Source organism: Dreissena polymorpha, chromosome 1 (assembly GCF_020536995.1).
Source record: "Dreissena polymorpha isolate Duluth1 chromosome 1, UMN_Dpol_1.0, whole genome shotgun sequence".
Lineage (NCBI taxonomy): Eukaryota > Metazoa > Mollusca > Bivalvia > Myida > Dreissenidae > Dreissena > Dreissena polymorpha.
Genome location: NC_068355.1, coordinates 159,110,559 through 159,128,047, shown reverse-complemented (window position 1 = coordinate 159,128,047; position 17,489 = coordinate 159,110,559). Strand labels below are relative to the sequence as shown.

At 35.0% G+C, this 17,489-nt stretch overlaps 1 protein-coding gene and 2 long non-coding RNA genes across 3 annotated transcripts; all 3 read right to left on the bottom strand.

Moving 5' to 3' along the window:
- Positions 1–392: 392 nt before the first annotated feature.
- LOC127858125 (uncharacterized) lies at positions 393–1,873 on the bottom strand. The gene is made up of 2 exons (XR_008038767.1): positions 1,740–1,873; positions 393–1,394 (listed from the first exon to the last, which is right to left on the bottom strand). It is a non-coding gene; the product is annotated as an uncharacterized LOC127858125 (long non-coding RNA).
- Positions 1,874–1,951: 78 nt separating this feature from the next.
- LOC127858069 (uncharacterized) lies at positions 1,952–3,197 on the bottom strand. Its single transcript, XM_052394958.1, has 3 exons — positions 2,853–3,197; positions 2,404–2,523; positions 1,952–2,163 (listed from the first exon to the last, which is right to left on the bottom strand). Exons 1-3 carry the CDS (start codon positions 3,159–3,161, stop codon positions 2,023–2,025), a joined length of 570 nt encoding a protein of 189 aa, XP_052250918.1. The 5' UTR covers positions 3,162–3,197; the 3' UTR covers positions 1,952–2,022.
- Positions 3,198–16,366: 13,169 nt separating this feature from the next.
- Positions 16,367–16,985, bottom strand: LOC127858118 (uncharacterized). Its single transcript, XR_008038760.1, has 3 exons — positions 16,907–16,985; positions 16,661–16,750; positions 16,367–16,538 (listed from the first exon to the last, which is right to left on the bottom strand). It is a non-coding gene; the product is annotated as an uncharacterized LOC127858118 (long non-coding RNA).
- Between the last annotated feature and the right edge of the window lie 504 nt (positions 16,986–17,489).

Below are 17,489 nucleotides of genomic sequence, written 5' to 3'. Positions count from 1 at the left end.
TGTACAGTTAATGGAAAATTTCAAAGGGACATAAGTCTGTGAAAAATTATCGGACCATAACTGGCTGACAAAATGCAAGTGTCCTCTTGGTAGTAAAGCTCCCATAAAGTTTCATTTAATTCCGGTCATTAGTTGCTGAGAAATAGCCCGAACAAGAATTGTACTATATGCACAGTTACTGGAAATTTTCAAAGGGCCATAAGTCTGTGAAAATTCATCCGACCAGAACCGGCTGATAATATGCCAGTCAATATATAAAAAACGTACGAGAGAAACCACTTGATACGTGTGAATACATAGCTTGCAATAAACGTTTAGAAAGGTTTATATGATTGAAATATATTAATCGCATGGCCTTTTAGGTATTGGGCGAATTGATCACAAAAACTATGAAAATCATATTATTTTATTGAACATCTGTCAAGAAAAAATATCACTACCGTTACAAATAATAAAACATGCTTTATTTAACAAATAATAGCTAGTGCTACAAAATTATCGATTTTATGAAGAAATATCATTTTCATGTTTTAAATACAGCCGCTTTTGAAAACATGTTATGAATAATGTACCCAAGACTTATACATGTACGCAAGAATTTCCAAATACTACAAAAATGCGCACTTTTACTTTTTCATTGCCATTTATCAAGCGAAACATTCGAGACGGCTCTTGCACATACACATAATATTCAACCTATTATTAACTGAGGTCACAGATTACAAAACAAGAATATGAGCCTTATTCTTAGAAATCACTTAAACTTTGCTGTTACGGTAATGATAAATCGTAACGGTATTTTCAAATTGGTAACGGTAGTGATAACATCATGTAACACAAACTCGAAACAATTTATGTTAAACACAACACATTTGCTAACATTAAAAACATATTAATTGGCTTATTCATATTACATGGCTACATGTAACACAAACTGGAAACAATTTATGTAAAACACAACACATCTGCTAACATTATAAACATATTAATTCGCTTATTCATGTTTCATGGCAGCATGTTTGACACTGATCTTGATAACCCTAAAAACAAAATGCCACATGAGACGATGCCGAATTTGTTTTTTTTTTCAAGGGTTGACAAGACCAATATCACACAAATGTCCTAGTAACATTTAATTTCGTTTATACCCAACACATATGATATTTGTGTTGTATAGTTTTGGTTGCTCAAAAGTGTTAGTTTTGTTTTAATGCCATTTAAAGGCCGAGTTCTTGTTCAATTAACATCCACAGATGAGGTGGTATCTGTCGGTGTCTTGACGTAACTTGCTCTGGTTCTTTTTGGAGCAGTGTTATAATTTTGTCCTGGCTATACCACAGCACATCTTCCATCCTCGGCCAGAAGAAGCGATTTCTGCCGATTCTGTGCATAACCTGAGATTAACGATATCATATTTATTATAGAACAGATTGATGAAAATGGAGACGCATGGAATTTCTCTTATTTAGATTTTAGATCTGTCAATAATACTTATATTTTTGCGATAATAGCAGTTATGGTCAAGTTTTACAAATTTTGGAGACGATTTGATTTGGTCGTAATTGTAAGGTGATCTAATATGAAGTTATTGTCATACAATAAAATTATATAGTATGTAGTAAATGCCATTGACATTATAATGTTGAAGTAAATATATATTTTAGGGACCTGCGGATTTAAATGAGTATATTTTTAATTCACAAAATAAACCTCTTATATTTAAAAAAAGATTGCCTAACCTGTACTTCAAGATCATTTTCAGCGACAGCTTGCACAACACCAGGGTATGGCATACCATCATAGTTTACGACCACATATCCTCCAACGAGAGATTCCTCTACACATACAATTTTTTCCAGAACTGTTATCTCCTGAAAATAAATGGTAAAACAATCTCAAATAAATGGCATATTGATTGTAATTGACATGCAAAATTGACGTCCTAGAAAAGTAATTACAAATGTTTGCTACACATTAATACGGGTTATACTTTTTACAAAAATGCTCAAAACTTAATTTGTATTAGTAAACAGCGCATGTTTTTAGAAAGGCCACACACATGTAATTTTGAATGGAACTTGCCTTTTCTACCATAGACGTCTTTACCTTAGACGTCTCTTCAGTAGCTTGTTTCAATTGCTTTCCTTCATCGTCTGCTGGCAACTGAAATCAGAAAATCAGATTTAAAGTTTTCATCTTTTGAAACGGTTGAATTTAACTAAGCTTTAATTCGGAAAACAAATATTATTTGACAGGTTTTGCAGCCCCCTTCTAGTAATGGGTTTATATTAAAATTGCAGTTTATAATCGCCTAACATTGTCATAGTTCCAATACCATCAGTTAATTGTCGTAACTTAAGAAATGTTTATATGATTATTATATTCTAATAATACGGAACCAACCTTTCTCGGGGGCAACTGGTGAGTATCTGGCTGATAACAGTCACACAATAACGTTGTTGGATGCTTACAGAAACATGACACCACTTTCGTAGCGAATGAATCCGGACCCTCAATGATCATCTGAAATGTGAAAAAAAGTGTGACAGATTTTTTAGATTATTATTCATCATTCTATTTTTTAATTATAATATGAATTTTAATTACATTATAATAATGATTACTTTTTATTATTATCGTCAATATTATAAATATTGTTATTCAATATATTTTAATTAGATATACATTATAATTATATACCTTATCAATATGATTATTATTACTATGATTATGATTGTTATGATTATAATTATTATTTGTTATCGTATTTATTATTCTAATAATAAATTTAAACTGTAACACGTGACGAGCATTTTCATAAAGATTAATGGGTTTAAAATACACTCGTATACCTGGTGGATTTTCATTGTGCTTGGAATAGGACGAAGGTCACTAGGTAATTCAGCATCAACTTTCTTGAGTTCATTCTCTTCAACCAGAAACATTTTCACTGTGGATGTAGATGTACCACCAGATAAAAGCTGATAGAAGTCCTTAGTACACGTTATGTCATTCTTTTTCAATATGACCTGTTGGTCGGCTGCACGTTTAACAGCAGCGCCGACGCCATCAGCGGCACCTTTCCCATGTGCTGCTTCTAGGAAATTCCAAGTAGATTTCTTGAAGCCGTACTCAGCGATCTTATGTCCCCACAAGTACATGTTATTTTTATTGCGGTATTGGGTAGTTGGCCCATCACTTATGAAATGAATGCTTGTGAGATGCCTATCTTCTGTGACATATTTCAAAATGGGTGTGAGATGAGCCCAAATACCCGCGGGATCGTGCCGCAGAAAATCGGACACAGTGCAAATTGGGATCACTTCATCTCGAAGATAAATAACGCCCGTATGGAGAGAAAGCTGATTTCTGGAGCCTCCAAAATGCATTGACTGGATCTCGTCTGAGTACTTGCATGCATAATTTTCAGAGAAGTCAATGTGAACCATTATTTCTTCATGTGTCAAATTCGATCTTAAATATTTTAGTGCTTTATATTGATTCCTAATGTTAAATATGTGCCTACATGCTTTCTGCATTTCAGCATTTATTTCAGATGCCAACACTTCTCTTGTACCTTGATCTTGGTCCTTTACAGTCTTTGTTACAGTCCTAGATCTATCATTTCCCTTGTCCACTATTTCTTCCCTTCTAGTCTTCCACTCAAACCATTTTACCTGTTCGCCATTATCATTGGTGTAGTCAAAGTTTGGAACCTTATCTTTGCATTGTGTGCATTCTCTGTACATACACGACTTGTTTGTTTCATCACAAACAATCTCTGTGACCAAAGTGTTGACATCCTTTGTTCTTACCATTCCAACTGTATGAGCAGCATGCAGTTTTAGACGAATATTGTCATGAATCCTGCACAGACAGGTTTTGCGATCTTTCTCTCTAGGTTTAATGACCCAAAACGGGCGAAGCTGACAGAACAATGTGTATGATATTGTGTTCTTTTCACTGATGTATTTTAAGTGTATTTTTTTAGATCGTCACTTAAGAGGCGGATTTGTCTTTTGTCCTTGTTCCTTGTTATTGTTGACTTCTTGTCGGCTGTAAGCTGTGATACGTCATCTCTTTCATAAAAGGATTTTACGTCTGACTTCATTTGCAAACTCTTGACATTTGGTTTTCTCAGTGGTTTCTTTTGTAGATGTCTCCTTGACATGGAAAGCGTTGACTTAACAAATGTGATTAGACCATATTGCTTTAATATGCGTTTTCTGGCTACTAGACTTGCAATAAAACGCCTCTCTTTATTTGATTTAGCGGTAGTGTATCTGCGCCTAATGTTATTTATCATGCTTTTATACAAGAAGTATGCCTTTCCTGACAACTGGTTTGTATCTTGATCATGATTGCCATCATTGTTTACATCATTTACTTTTCTCTTCAGACGGTTATATCTTTTTTTGTATCTTTCGGTTAGACGTTGCTGACATTTTAATTTAATAACTAGCTTTGCATTTTGTCGGTAACATTTAGCCTTCTGATTCTTCCGTTTCCTGGCCAGACTTCTTCTCATTGACAGGGAGCGTCGGTTATCTTCTGGTAGAGGATTTGGATTCTCTTCATAATTGGTATTAGGAGATGTTGGGGGTGTTAGGATGTGTGCAGATGTCTTCTTTCTTTCTCTGTATTCTCTGGAGTTTTGGCGCCATCTCTTTCTTACTTGGCGTTTTTCTCTTGGCGTCATATTTTCAACGGATTTGAACTGGCCTGTCTCTTTTCTTTGTTGATTTCGTTCTCTTTCTCTCTGCTTGTAAAGCTCGTGGCTTGCTCTATCTGCCCTTTGTTTAGCCCGCCATCTTGCCATTCTTTCCTTTGCTGACATAGCCATCTTTGTAAATCCCTATAAAATGTACTATTTTTGAGCTGCTTAACACAAACAAAGATGGAATTATTCAAGTTACTAGCACGTCAAATGAAAACTTTTTAAGTATTTTTTCAACAACTTTGCTCTCATTTTGTTTCATTAACAGTTGTTTTTGAAAATGTCTCATATTACAATGTGTAAGTTAAATGGTTATAAAAATGCCTGTTAGAGTCAATGTACATCAGAACGTCTTGAAGTAGTAAAAATAAAGAAGGAGTAAACAGTTTCAGAAACAAGTGCTATTTAAATACTGACATTGTGTCATCAACTTCATTGCATTTGCGGTTTATATTTATCTTGTGTAAATCAAATTCACAACATGAGTTTGCTTTGTTTTGTTAAATCGTTAATGAGCCATGCTCTTTGAAAAGTGGTTCATTGCATGTTCGTAAATGGTCGTGCCAGATTAGCCTATGCAGTTCGCACAAGCTAATCGTGGACGACACTCTCCGCTTTTATATTTTTCGTTTCAAATAATTCTCTTGTTAGCAAAAATCCACTTAAGCCGGACAATGTCGTTCGGGATTAGCCTGTTCAGTCTTCACAGGCTAATCTGTGACGACACTTTACGCATATGCATTAAACCCCCTTTTCACAGAGCACACCTCATTTATGATCGTCTGCATAAAATTGCTTTGTGTTTGTTTAAAAATGACTCGGTGACTCGCAAATTGGTTATTATTTAAAAAAAAATTGCAATTAATATTTTATATTCTATTTTGTAACTTATATATAACATATATATAGAAAATATCCTTTATTATTATATCAATCATTACCGTTACACTATCAATCATCACCGTTACGCTGTACTGCAAAAAAATAGGTAACGGTAATGATCGTAACGGTAATGAAAATTATATACAGATTCACCAAATGTGCCACGTCATAAACCAAAATGGCGCCTTATGTTTATTTCATCTGATCTTAACACACACATGTTATGTATTTTGAAGGTCAAAGTAGACATAATCTTTTAATAAATATACAAAAACTGACGTACGGTAATGACTTTACAAAGATGCACGTCCAATACCATCATACTAACCTTTGATTATTTCCTCTAAATCGTCCGCTATAGAACCAGCATTTTTCCTCATTAAAAAATACCCGCGTTTTAACTGATGACGTCACGTAAAGAAGTGCTGTTTAGGGGAAGTAATCAGCACATTTCCACAAGTCAACAAAGAAGTAACGGTAATGACACGGAAAAATAAAAAATAGGGACGGCATTAAAACAGCTCAATTGCAATATAAGAGTAAAGTTTTGATCAAGTTTGTTTTATTTTGGTTTATGGCGGTCTATTTATATACTTCTGAGCATAAATTGAAATTAAAATAGCATGCTTGAGATATTAGAAAGATGACATCAATTTCTATACATACAGAGCGGGACATAGGGTTTCGAAAAACTGCACAATTCTATTAAGAGAATAAGAGGCTCCATAATGTTCAAGTATCTCAGCTATTTCAATCAGGGATGATTTTCACGCAGCAATGATTAGTATCATGATTCAAAGAGCGTTTTGAAATATATTTGTGTGTGGAAACTCTCATACTATTTCAGGGACATATGATGTACATATTTTATATATTGACTGACGCACATCTCCTCTTGGTAGTGAAGCTTCCCATGAAGTTTAATCGAATGCTGTTCATTAATTGATGAGAAATAGCCCGGACAAAAATTTTGCACGGACAAACGGACACACGCACGGACAGACAAAGCGGCGACTATATGCTCACTCCAAAAATTTTGGGGGAGCATAAAAATGAGCTAAACAATTTAATCAGTGTATCTTAATTAATTTTAATTGAATAAGGGTTGTTATTTTCTTTCATTATGCTAAGAAATTTAATTCTAGTAGATTTAATATAATGTTTAGTGTCCTTTCTTTATATTGCCTCACGTGCACTTGTATGTGACCATGGGTAAATTAAAGCTTTTGCAGTAAATACCCCGTAGGGAACCTCAATGTCCAAAATTATAGTGTACACGAACTGTGTGAATATGTATATGCATTCAGAGAAAACTAAGTGGATTTATTCAGTTTTCACACGTTAAGTCGTAGGTACTTTCGCATTTTTTTAGGAAAAAAAACGGATTTAAATAAACGTAGATGTGCACATGGACAGCAATAATTTATGTTTAAATTGATATTATGGGCATTTTTCACTGTTAAAGTAACATTACTTCTCAAAATCAACGAACATTTCGTACAATTGTTCGTAAAATGAACTTAACTAATTAAAGATCAGTGTTCTTTATGGCTATTTCCGAAATCTCAACGCCAGATGTGGTCTGCTAAAATAGATATGTGTAGATACAAAATGCTCGTTTTTATTATTGTATCTATTTATACGACACATGAACACTAACATGGTGTTCGTGTGTCGTATGAAAAGATATATTCGCGGGAAATAATTGTGGCCACAAATAAATAAAAACGAGCATTTTGTATCTACAAAAATCTATGTAATCATACCACATCTAGCGTTGAAATTTTGGCTACAGTAAGGTGTTAACTTTTTTTTTACGAAATACTTAACGAAATTTTCGTTGATTTTGAGCGTTATAGAGACTTGAAGAGCTGAAAAGAATTAACAGGTCCAAAGAGTTAGTAAAAATGTGGATACTGACCAATTATCTGCAACTCATCTTGCTATCAGTTGTTTATACAAAATATATATTTTATACGATATTTTACATGACTCACCTAAACTAAGCCGAAATGATCCGTAAAACACAATCGTATCTTTGTCAGTTTGTGTCGTATGAACAAATCAGCACTGAAACTAAATTTAGATTCACATCGTACATGAATGTACGGTTGATATTCAAATGCATTATTGTTTTCTTTTCAGATATTGTTTTAGTATGTTGATGTTGCATTAACAAATACAATTGTATACGGAGTGAAAACACCAAAAATAACCAACGGTTGCGATAAACACCTATAAACTGTTAGATGTCCATTATATCACTTTAAAGTTTATAAAGTATGATTTCATATTGATAAATGATGCGATTATTTCGTTTTATGACGTATTGTTAACTACTTTAAGACGAAATACTCGCAATGTGAACATCATCAAAATAATGAAATATCAACTGCGTGTTTTGGATAAGATTTCATGGATTTAAAAATTAATGCAGTTTTTCCTGGTGATCAATACTTTTAATTGGCTCACAGTACCGTTTCAAAATAACAAATTGCCTGTACGTTGATTGAATGAAACTGTTTTCTGTTGACGGACGCTGCTTTTTTTCGGGCTGCCCGGTTGATAGAAGACGGATGTGGGTTCCGTCTATACAACCAATGACGGAAGGATATCCCCGAAAACCCGGAAGAAGTAATTCGTCGCTGGTTGGAAATTTAATGAAACGGTCCTTCAGTCCGAAAATAGCGTCAACGACAGCGGTAATAACCCGAGAAACAGAAGGTATGTCGACGCCGAAGGTGTCGCCGATAACCTGAGGAAAATTCAAAGTAGCCATTTTTACTACCCAAGAATCGAAAAGCTATAAGTAGGGGGAAATCCGGGTAAAGTCGGACGAACGTATACATACGAACACTTCGAATACAATGACGTGGAAGTATAAAATAGACCATTGTATCATGCTAAAACTTTTCGCTCGTAAATTATGGATTTCATGCGCCAGCGTCGGTAGAAGCCTGATGACGTCACTGTTGATAGGTTAAAAATACGCATACGTGAAGTGCATGCGCGTTCTTCCGTTTACATTTGAAGACAAAAGTTTCAAAGCGGGCGATTTTGAACACCGGTACTTAAAAACTATTTTGTTTTACATTTCCACGTTTAACACATTTGTTTTATCTTTCAAACGTTTGCAGTTAAATGTGTTTATATGCAGAACCTTACGTTTCCATGTTCTTATTCGATTTAATATGACAAAAGAAAATCACGCTCCTTATATTTACTCCCGATTGCACGCATTATCTTCCGCCTCTGGACAGATCAGTTTTCAGGCCTCTCAAGCGCGCCTTCAATTAAGCATGTTCGTCCTTCATGCAAGACAACGCATTTCAGATGGTCAACAAGTTCCGGCGTTGTTGAAAGCTGCATGGGAACAAAGTGTCACCTTGTCTAACATCATTGGGGGGTTTTCAGGATGTGGTATCGTACCCCTGAACAAACATGCCGTACCAATCACAGCATTTGACCCAAGTAGGCCGACCGATGTCCGCATTCACCAACACAACCTCCAAACTCCAAGTCAGATGGCTTCTCATTCAATTCATGCTGAGCCTACTTCTTTCACATGTCAAAGTTCGTTGATTGGAAGTCAGGCACAGCCAATTGTTCACAATGAAGAAACTTTGATAGCAACCCCATTGAGCTCCGAGCCTGTCATTGCACGTCTTCCACAACTCGGAGTTCGTTGATTGGAAGTCAGGCACAACCCATTGCTCACTATGAAGAAACTTTGATAGCAACCCTATTGATCTCTGAGCCTGTCATTGACACGTCTTCCACATCTCAAAGTTGATTGATTGGAAGTCAGGCACAACCCATTGCTCACTATGAAAAAACTTCGATAGCAACCACATTGATCTCTGAGCCTGTCATTTACACGTCTGCAACATCTCAAATTTCGTTGATTGGAAGTCAGGCACAACCCATTGCTCACTATGAAGAAACTTTGATAGCTACCCCATTGAGCTCTGAGCCTGTCATTGACATAAGTGATCCTGCGCAACTGCTTGATCTGATATCAAGTCACTCATTCGTGCAACAATTTGACTTCCTCGAGCATGATAATAAGTGGATATCAGTGAGCAACTCATCTGTTGATACTTCGTATTAAAAGGAAGTCGTTGATCAGTTATTCACCCCGAAAAAGTAGGCCAGCAACATTAGGGAAGAAGTCAACCAGTCATAAATTGCTTACAAGTCTTGAAATATTTGAAGAAAATGTGACTGGCTTGATTTTGGAGTTTTAATACTTTGAGTTGTTTCCCTAGGGCCATACTTGTGATTACAGTATTTCACCAGGTGTATTACTTGACCTCATGCCACTTCATAATCCCACCAAATTAGAGGCTTTTCATTGGTCAAGGAAGCAGTTGAAAATAAGACTTGACTTCGTCAACATGTAGACATGATTGTTTTCTTTTTTAACTTAGATTTGTGTTTTAAAATTGATGGTATATACGATTTAGGTTAGTATAAGTTACTTATTATTCTCCATAAGGTCAGTTGGCCTTATACAATGCTGTGGGTCATTTAACCTTTTTTATGTTTGGCTTTTCCAATTTTTGTAAAGATGAAGGCTCTCAGTAATGTTTATGTTTATGTTCATAAATGGCAGATTAATTACTAGTGCTGAATTCGAATCCAAAGTCCCGGGTATCGAATATCGGTTCGAATCCTAATTTGAAAGTAAAACTACGCAAAGAAAATTATAATTTATATTGTTATAACCAAAATTATGTTTTGAAACACCAGAACTTATATAATTCTTATAAAAAAGTAATTAACTTTTATTATTATTATAAAACTTTACAGCTACTTATATTTATACTACTTTAGCAGCATTAGTAGATGCAGCTGCAGCCGCAACAGCAGTAATCGAAGCAGAAATAACGACATCAAAAACAAAATGAAAGATGAAACAAGAGGGCCATGATGGCCCTGAATCGCTCACCTGACTCATTAAGATCAGATGAAAACTATGACCTCTATTGTCTACACAATGTTTTTCTATGATTTGACCTAGTGACCTAGTTCCTGACTCTAGATGACCCAAAAACAATCCCAATCCAGTTTTCATCAAGATAAACATTCTGACCACAGTTCATAAATATTGGATGAAAACTGTGACCTCTATTGTCAACACAAGGTTTTTCTATTTATTTGACCTAGATTTTTACCCCAGATGACCCAAATACAATCCCACCCAGATTTCATCAAGAATTCTGACCAAATTTCATAAAGGCTGGATGAAAACTGTGATCTCTAATGTCTACACAAGGTTTTTCTATTATTTGACCTAGTGACCTAGTTTTTTACCCCAGATGACCCAAATAAAATCCCAACCCAGATTTCATCAAGATAAACATTCTGACCAAATTTCATATAGATTGGATGAAAACTGTGACCTCTATTGTCTACAGAAGGTTGTTCTATTATTTGACCTAGTGACCTTGTTTTTGACCCCAGATGACCCAAATACATTCCCAAACCGGCTTTCATCAAGATAAACATTTTGACCAAATTTCATCAAGATTGGATGCAAACTGTGACCTCTACTGTCTACACAAACAAATTGTTGACGGACGGACGCACGGACACACGCATGCACGCACAACGGACGCCGGACATCACACGATAACATAAGCTCACCGTGTCACTTCATGACAGGTGACCTAAAAATATGTGTCGGAGATAAACATGAACAGTTGTGGTTAAAATCCCATAAAAACAAGGGCTGTTTGTAAAACATGCATGCCCCCCTATATGGGCTATAAGTTGTAGTAGCAGCCATTGTGTGAATGTGAATGGTGGTGGTGGTGTAGTAGTAGTAGTAGTAGTAGTAGTCGTAGTTGTAGTAGTAGTAGAAGTAGTAGTAGTAGTAGTAGTCGTAGTAGAAGTAGTAGTAGTAGTAGAAGTAGTAGTAGTAGTAGTAGTAGTAGTAGTAGAAGTAGTAGTAGTAGTGATAGTAGTAGTAGTAGTAGTAGTAGTGGTAAAAGTAGTAGTAGTAGTGGCAGTAGAAGTAGTATTAGTAGACGTGGTGGTGGTGGTGGTAGTAGTAGTAGTAGTAGTACTAGTAGTAGTAGTAGTAGTAGTAGTAGTAGTAGTAGTGGTAGTAGTAGTAGTAGTAGAAGTAGTAGTAGTAGTAGTTGTAGCAGCATTACAAGACCAATACTTAGGAATGATCAAATGGGGAAAAGGTAACCTAGCACTGGCAGTAAATATGGGGCTCATTTACAGGTCAGATTTGGAATCTCTGCTGTAAAATGAGATTTTGAATGAATAAAAGGGAGGCAAATCTGTAATAAAAAAAACATGCATAAACCGTAGTTGTTTCCCTTGTTTGAACCATGCTAAATCCTTACAAGTTTGGAAAGAATTGGATGAAAAATTTGGACTTTATTGCATAAACACCATTTTCTCAATTCAAGGGGAGGTAATTCTGTACTTCATGGATTAATAATGCTCATTTTTTGTAGGGTTCGTGTCCTCATTGATATAAAGACAATGTGCAAATTTGGAAAGGATCGGACAAAAAATGTGGAAGATTTTTGAAAGTTTTCACAAAATAGGCAAAAACGAATAAACATGCAAAGTTCAACGAGCTCCTGCGGCTATGTTTTTTGACGAATCAAATTTCTTTGAACAACTTTTTTAGGGGAGCCTTCAAAGGTCATCCCTGTGAAATTTTTTGAAAATCTGATGTGCGGTTTCTGACAAGAAGATTTTTTAAGGTTTTTACCATATATGGTCATGGCGGCCATCTTGGTTATGTGATCAAATTTTTTTTAACAATTCTTTTGTCCCATGACCTAGGGATGCTCCACATGAAATTTAGTTGAAATTGGCTCAATGGTTTAGTAGAAGAAGATGTTTACAAATTGTTTACAGACAGACAGACAGACAGACGGACGGACGGACGCTGAGTGATCACAATAGCTCACCCCGAGCTATCGCTCAGGTGAGCTAAAAAAGGACTTACGTTGTTCGAACAAACTTGTATACCCGGGTCCAGATTCCGCAAATTTCTCAAAATCGCACAAACACGAAAAACTGTAAGCATTTTAACGACAAACATTAATAATACTGTCATATTAAACAAACCTATGTCAGTCAGATATAATATGAATAAAGCTGTATTTTTACAAGCACTAAACGCATCACACGCAATATGCAATAAGTGTCAATAAAATACTTTGTAACGACCACTTATAAGCCAGAATTAGTATGCTGAGAAAAAAAGAAATGCTTCTACACCGAGGATTTTAATTGTTTAAGTGCATCGTGAATGTTCTTCTACGCCATTTAGCACCATCGAAAACGAAAGTAGACTGTGTAGTATTTTTGTCCAAAAACAGCGATAATCGTGACAAACTACGTACCAGTCAAAGTATCAGGGCGAAAGAAACAATTACCACAAATGAAAGGTTAAACTCAAATAAGATCCGGATTCGAAACTGATTTTACCAATCACGGTTAGACCCGCGAATCCTCATTTGGATCCGCGAATTTCGGATATCCGTTGCAGCCCTTTTAATTACATCATCACTATTACATTTTTTCTGTGCACTCTGATGCAATTTTAATTGCTGACAACTTGCACTGAGAGATTGAGGGTATTGACAGTGTTGATGAGCTGTTGTTTATAGTGTCATTCCAGTCCTCAACTGAGTAAGCTATAGCTCTGTGTTGTGATGTACATGTATAATTGTGTTATATGTTTACATATGTTTTAAATGAGTCTAAAGCACAGCTTTATAATTATTAGTTTATATTGATTAAAATATTACGACTGGTATATTACATAACTTGAAAAAAGTCATATCAGTTTATTCGGTAATACAATTTTACTGGGTATGTCTACCAGCAGCCAATTGTATGAATATGGATAACTTTAGCCAATCCAAAAGATAACCTTTGGTTAAATTTATCCGTGTTTGGATATGTTATTCAATGCGGTTATCCTATTGTATAAAAGTGCAAGTCGCATTGGATATCTTTATCCGAATTGGTTAAAGTTAGCCAAACAAAAATAACCCACAATGCACATTTTATCTTGTTCCGGTAAAGACAGTTTCGCGGAAAGTGTCATTTCAGACGACAACAGTTTTACAATGGCCGAAACGATACGAAAAAAAAGATCGGTCAATTTTTCGTACGAGGAAATGGCAATCATCCGTGAAGGGGTTTTAAAATTCGATAACGCTTTATCGAAAAAGTTTTCAAGTGGCTTGTTGTAAATACTGTGATTTGACTTCCGCGTACTAATAAAACACACAGATCAAGATATAACAATTCTTTAATGATTATAATGCAACAGCTAATTTCAACAATCATCTTTCTTTGTTCGGCGTCTACTCCGTCTGCCCATGCTCCTTCCCGCGCTTCCGGCAGGTCACACGCCACAACACTCCAGCAGGCCAGACACAACAGGCTCAACCCCTGTCACAAAAAAAAAGAATGCAGGACGATGCGTGGGGAGAGATTACGCATAAAAGTTAATGCCTGTGGTCGTGCATGTCGCACGATTGATGAAGTGAAAGGTATGCGAATATCAACATATTTATTATCAGTCATTCGTTAATGTGTGATACTTATATTTATTTATCTATGTATACTTAACAGATACATTAGATAGTTGATTGCTAGTATTCCATACGCAAAAGTCCATGCGCATACAATCATAGCGCCGTATGAGACAAAAAATGCGTATATTATTTATAGAGACTATTATATAGAGAGTATGTATATTAAAAAAAAATGCTTTTATGTTATTCGATCATTTTCAGAATTTGCCTTTTTCGTAAATAGCTGACAAGTTTCCATTGCGCATGTGACTAACTGTATTGTATTGCATTGATAAATAAGAAAATAAGTTCCAAAAATATAATTGAAAAGAATAGTATTAAATTAACAGTAATCTTATTTCACCTTATTTATTTAGAAAATACCGGAAAATGGTGGGCAAGGCGAGTGCTACACTGGAGAGACAAAACGCCCGGAAGACGGGGGGTGGACAACCTATGAAGGCCCCCGACACTGTAACAATATCCATCATAGATACATACTATGAAGGACACACCATCGTTCAGTTGCATACCGGGAGCCTCTGCTTCGGAAACCACCATCGGTATGTCAAAACCAGTGTTCTAAATTATTTTAAAGACATATTGATTATGAAATCTCCACTGCAGACGTTACTTATTTATTAATATAACACAAAATATTGAACACCTAAAATCATAAACTACTGAAAGAACATACACTGTCCAGTGCCTACTTTTTCTATGCCAGCCAATAATATACATGTGTCAAACTATTCTTACCTTTCATTCAATATATTCCCATAAATCCATTTTAATCCAGACCTTGCATATTTTTATTCTCTATAGATGCTGATCGCAGCGCAACAACAGGATTTGTCGACCTGCTTGAATTTGATGGTAATTAACTCCATTTATTTAAATTTCCTTGTCAAGAAACAAAACTCATTCCGTGCCACATTTTCGCTGTCACTGATAAAAGTATTACACGCTTCTATGCATAGTATTTTTAGATTGTGTATTATTTTGGAACAGTTCATGTTTTCGTAGGTCAAATGGCACTTAAAGCGGGTATATACGATTTTGTCAAATATGTACGAATTTATATAAAATGTGTACAAAACTTATTATATATATATTTCAATATAAATTAAAGTTAAAAAGAACATGTGTCGAAAAATGCAAAATAAGCCAGATATTTAATTCTGAAATTGAAAACGGCTGTACAGCCGAATTCGCCAGCATGTATACCATACATGTACGATGTGAATCTAAACTCAGTTTAACGGTTTATTTGAAATCCTGCAACGATATCTATTCATACGACACACGAACACTAACTCCGATCCTAATACAAAGACGAATGCTTCGGTTATTGTAGGAAAATATGTACGTCACAGTAGGAAAATATGTACGTCACAATCGGCTCGGGCGCTAATTTGTATTTGCTCCATTTGATGAAATTCGGCTTTAATGTATATTTTTTCTTGCCTATTTTGTGTTATTGTAACATATTTTATCAATATATTACAATTAAACACATATAAATATCGTATATACCCGCTTTAAGAAGTAATACCATGTACGCAAATGCCTTGAATGAGAACGATAAATGAGGAATTTACAAACTAATCGTATTGTTACCATATTTTCTTGCAACTTAACTTATATTCAGAGATTTTATGCGTTTGTTGATAAATTATTACATGGTCATGTGTATGACATCACCACGACTTCGACATAAGTGTTCCTATGCACGTGAGGCTCCATTAGGGGTATTACGTTTATGAATATTTAAATTATTTATATAATAATACATCTACTTTTTATATATCTTAATGATATTCATGTATTTACAAATTAGGCTTATTCGACTATGGTGAAGAGAGTATCGGATTTGGCCATAATGAAACCTTTAATGGCAATTTATATTTTTATTTTTACTTTTAATGCAAATGTAATAATAATGTATCAAAGAAGAGAAGACATCCTATTATTTTAATTCCCTGCATTGATAAACAATGACTATGGAACAGTAAGAAGAACACACTAATGAAGTCGTAACAATTTATCAATCAATGAATCAATTATTGTTTATTTATAGGTGTATATGCATCAAAACATGGCGTAAACAATAGTTATACTGTACTTATAAAGGATTTTTATTTCCAGAAACATCAAGATAAAACAGTTCTGACAAAGTTAAATATTATAATACACTATCAAACTCAATCCCTGATAGCCTGCCTGTCATGGTTACCATCAAGCTGTACAATTGGTGGAGGTTGAGGGTCTTCCTCCTCTGGGAATGCCTCCCTCTCACCCCATGCCTTTTCCAGATTGTGCAACACTACACATGCTACAATTATTTTTGATACTTTGGCTGGCTTCATTCTAACCTAAATGTTTAGAAAACATAATTTAACATTTTGAAATTAAAATAAGTTATTTTAGTGCATATTTTAGATATTTTATGATAAACATCAATACTATGGTGCTTATTGACACATTAAATGAATACCTCTCCATGAAGAACATGAAACCTCCGCTTCAGTACACCGAACGCTCTTTCAATCACATTTCTCGTCTTCGCATGGGCGTCGTTGTACATCTGTTGTTGTGGGGATGCCGGTGTAAATATTCAATAGTTATAATATTTATTTCAAACATTAACATCAAAATGAACTAAGACATGTTTTATAAGAAAAGATTAATTACAATGTAAAGACCAGTAAATAGATAAGGTGTTAAACAGAGTTGCACTCACCAGGATGCAGGTAAAGCGTCATGAGAAACTTCCTGCTTGGGTAGGCACTGTCCCCCAACACAATTCCATCTTCCAAACCTTTGAACACAACAATTTAACAACAATTACAGAATAATCCACTTCTAAATATACATAATTTATTTGCACAACCATTATGTTACAATAACCTTTTATAATTATAAATTTATAAATACGAAACAGGAGCACGCACACAAATAAATGAAATCGCAGTAAAAAATAATCAATCCATTTTAAAATATGCACTTACCATGATGTTGGGCCTCAAAATAATCAGAAAGTGCCGAGGTTCTCAATACATGCGCATCATGGGTACTTCCAGGCCATGTGGCATTTATGCTGGTGAATACACCTGTAATATGATTAAATAGAATAAAAAGTATGAAATTAAATTCTAGACGTTCCGGTGTACTAAATCATTCAAATAGAATGATACATCTTATTATAAAAATGTAGCAAGACAAATAATTGTTTGTATTGCGAATTCCCTGTCTTGTGCCTCTATAACACAATGGATCAGACTATATTTAAACCATGAAACAGACTTATGTATCTTTATTTGGAA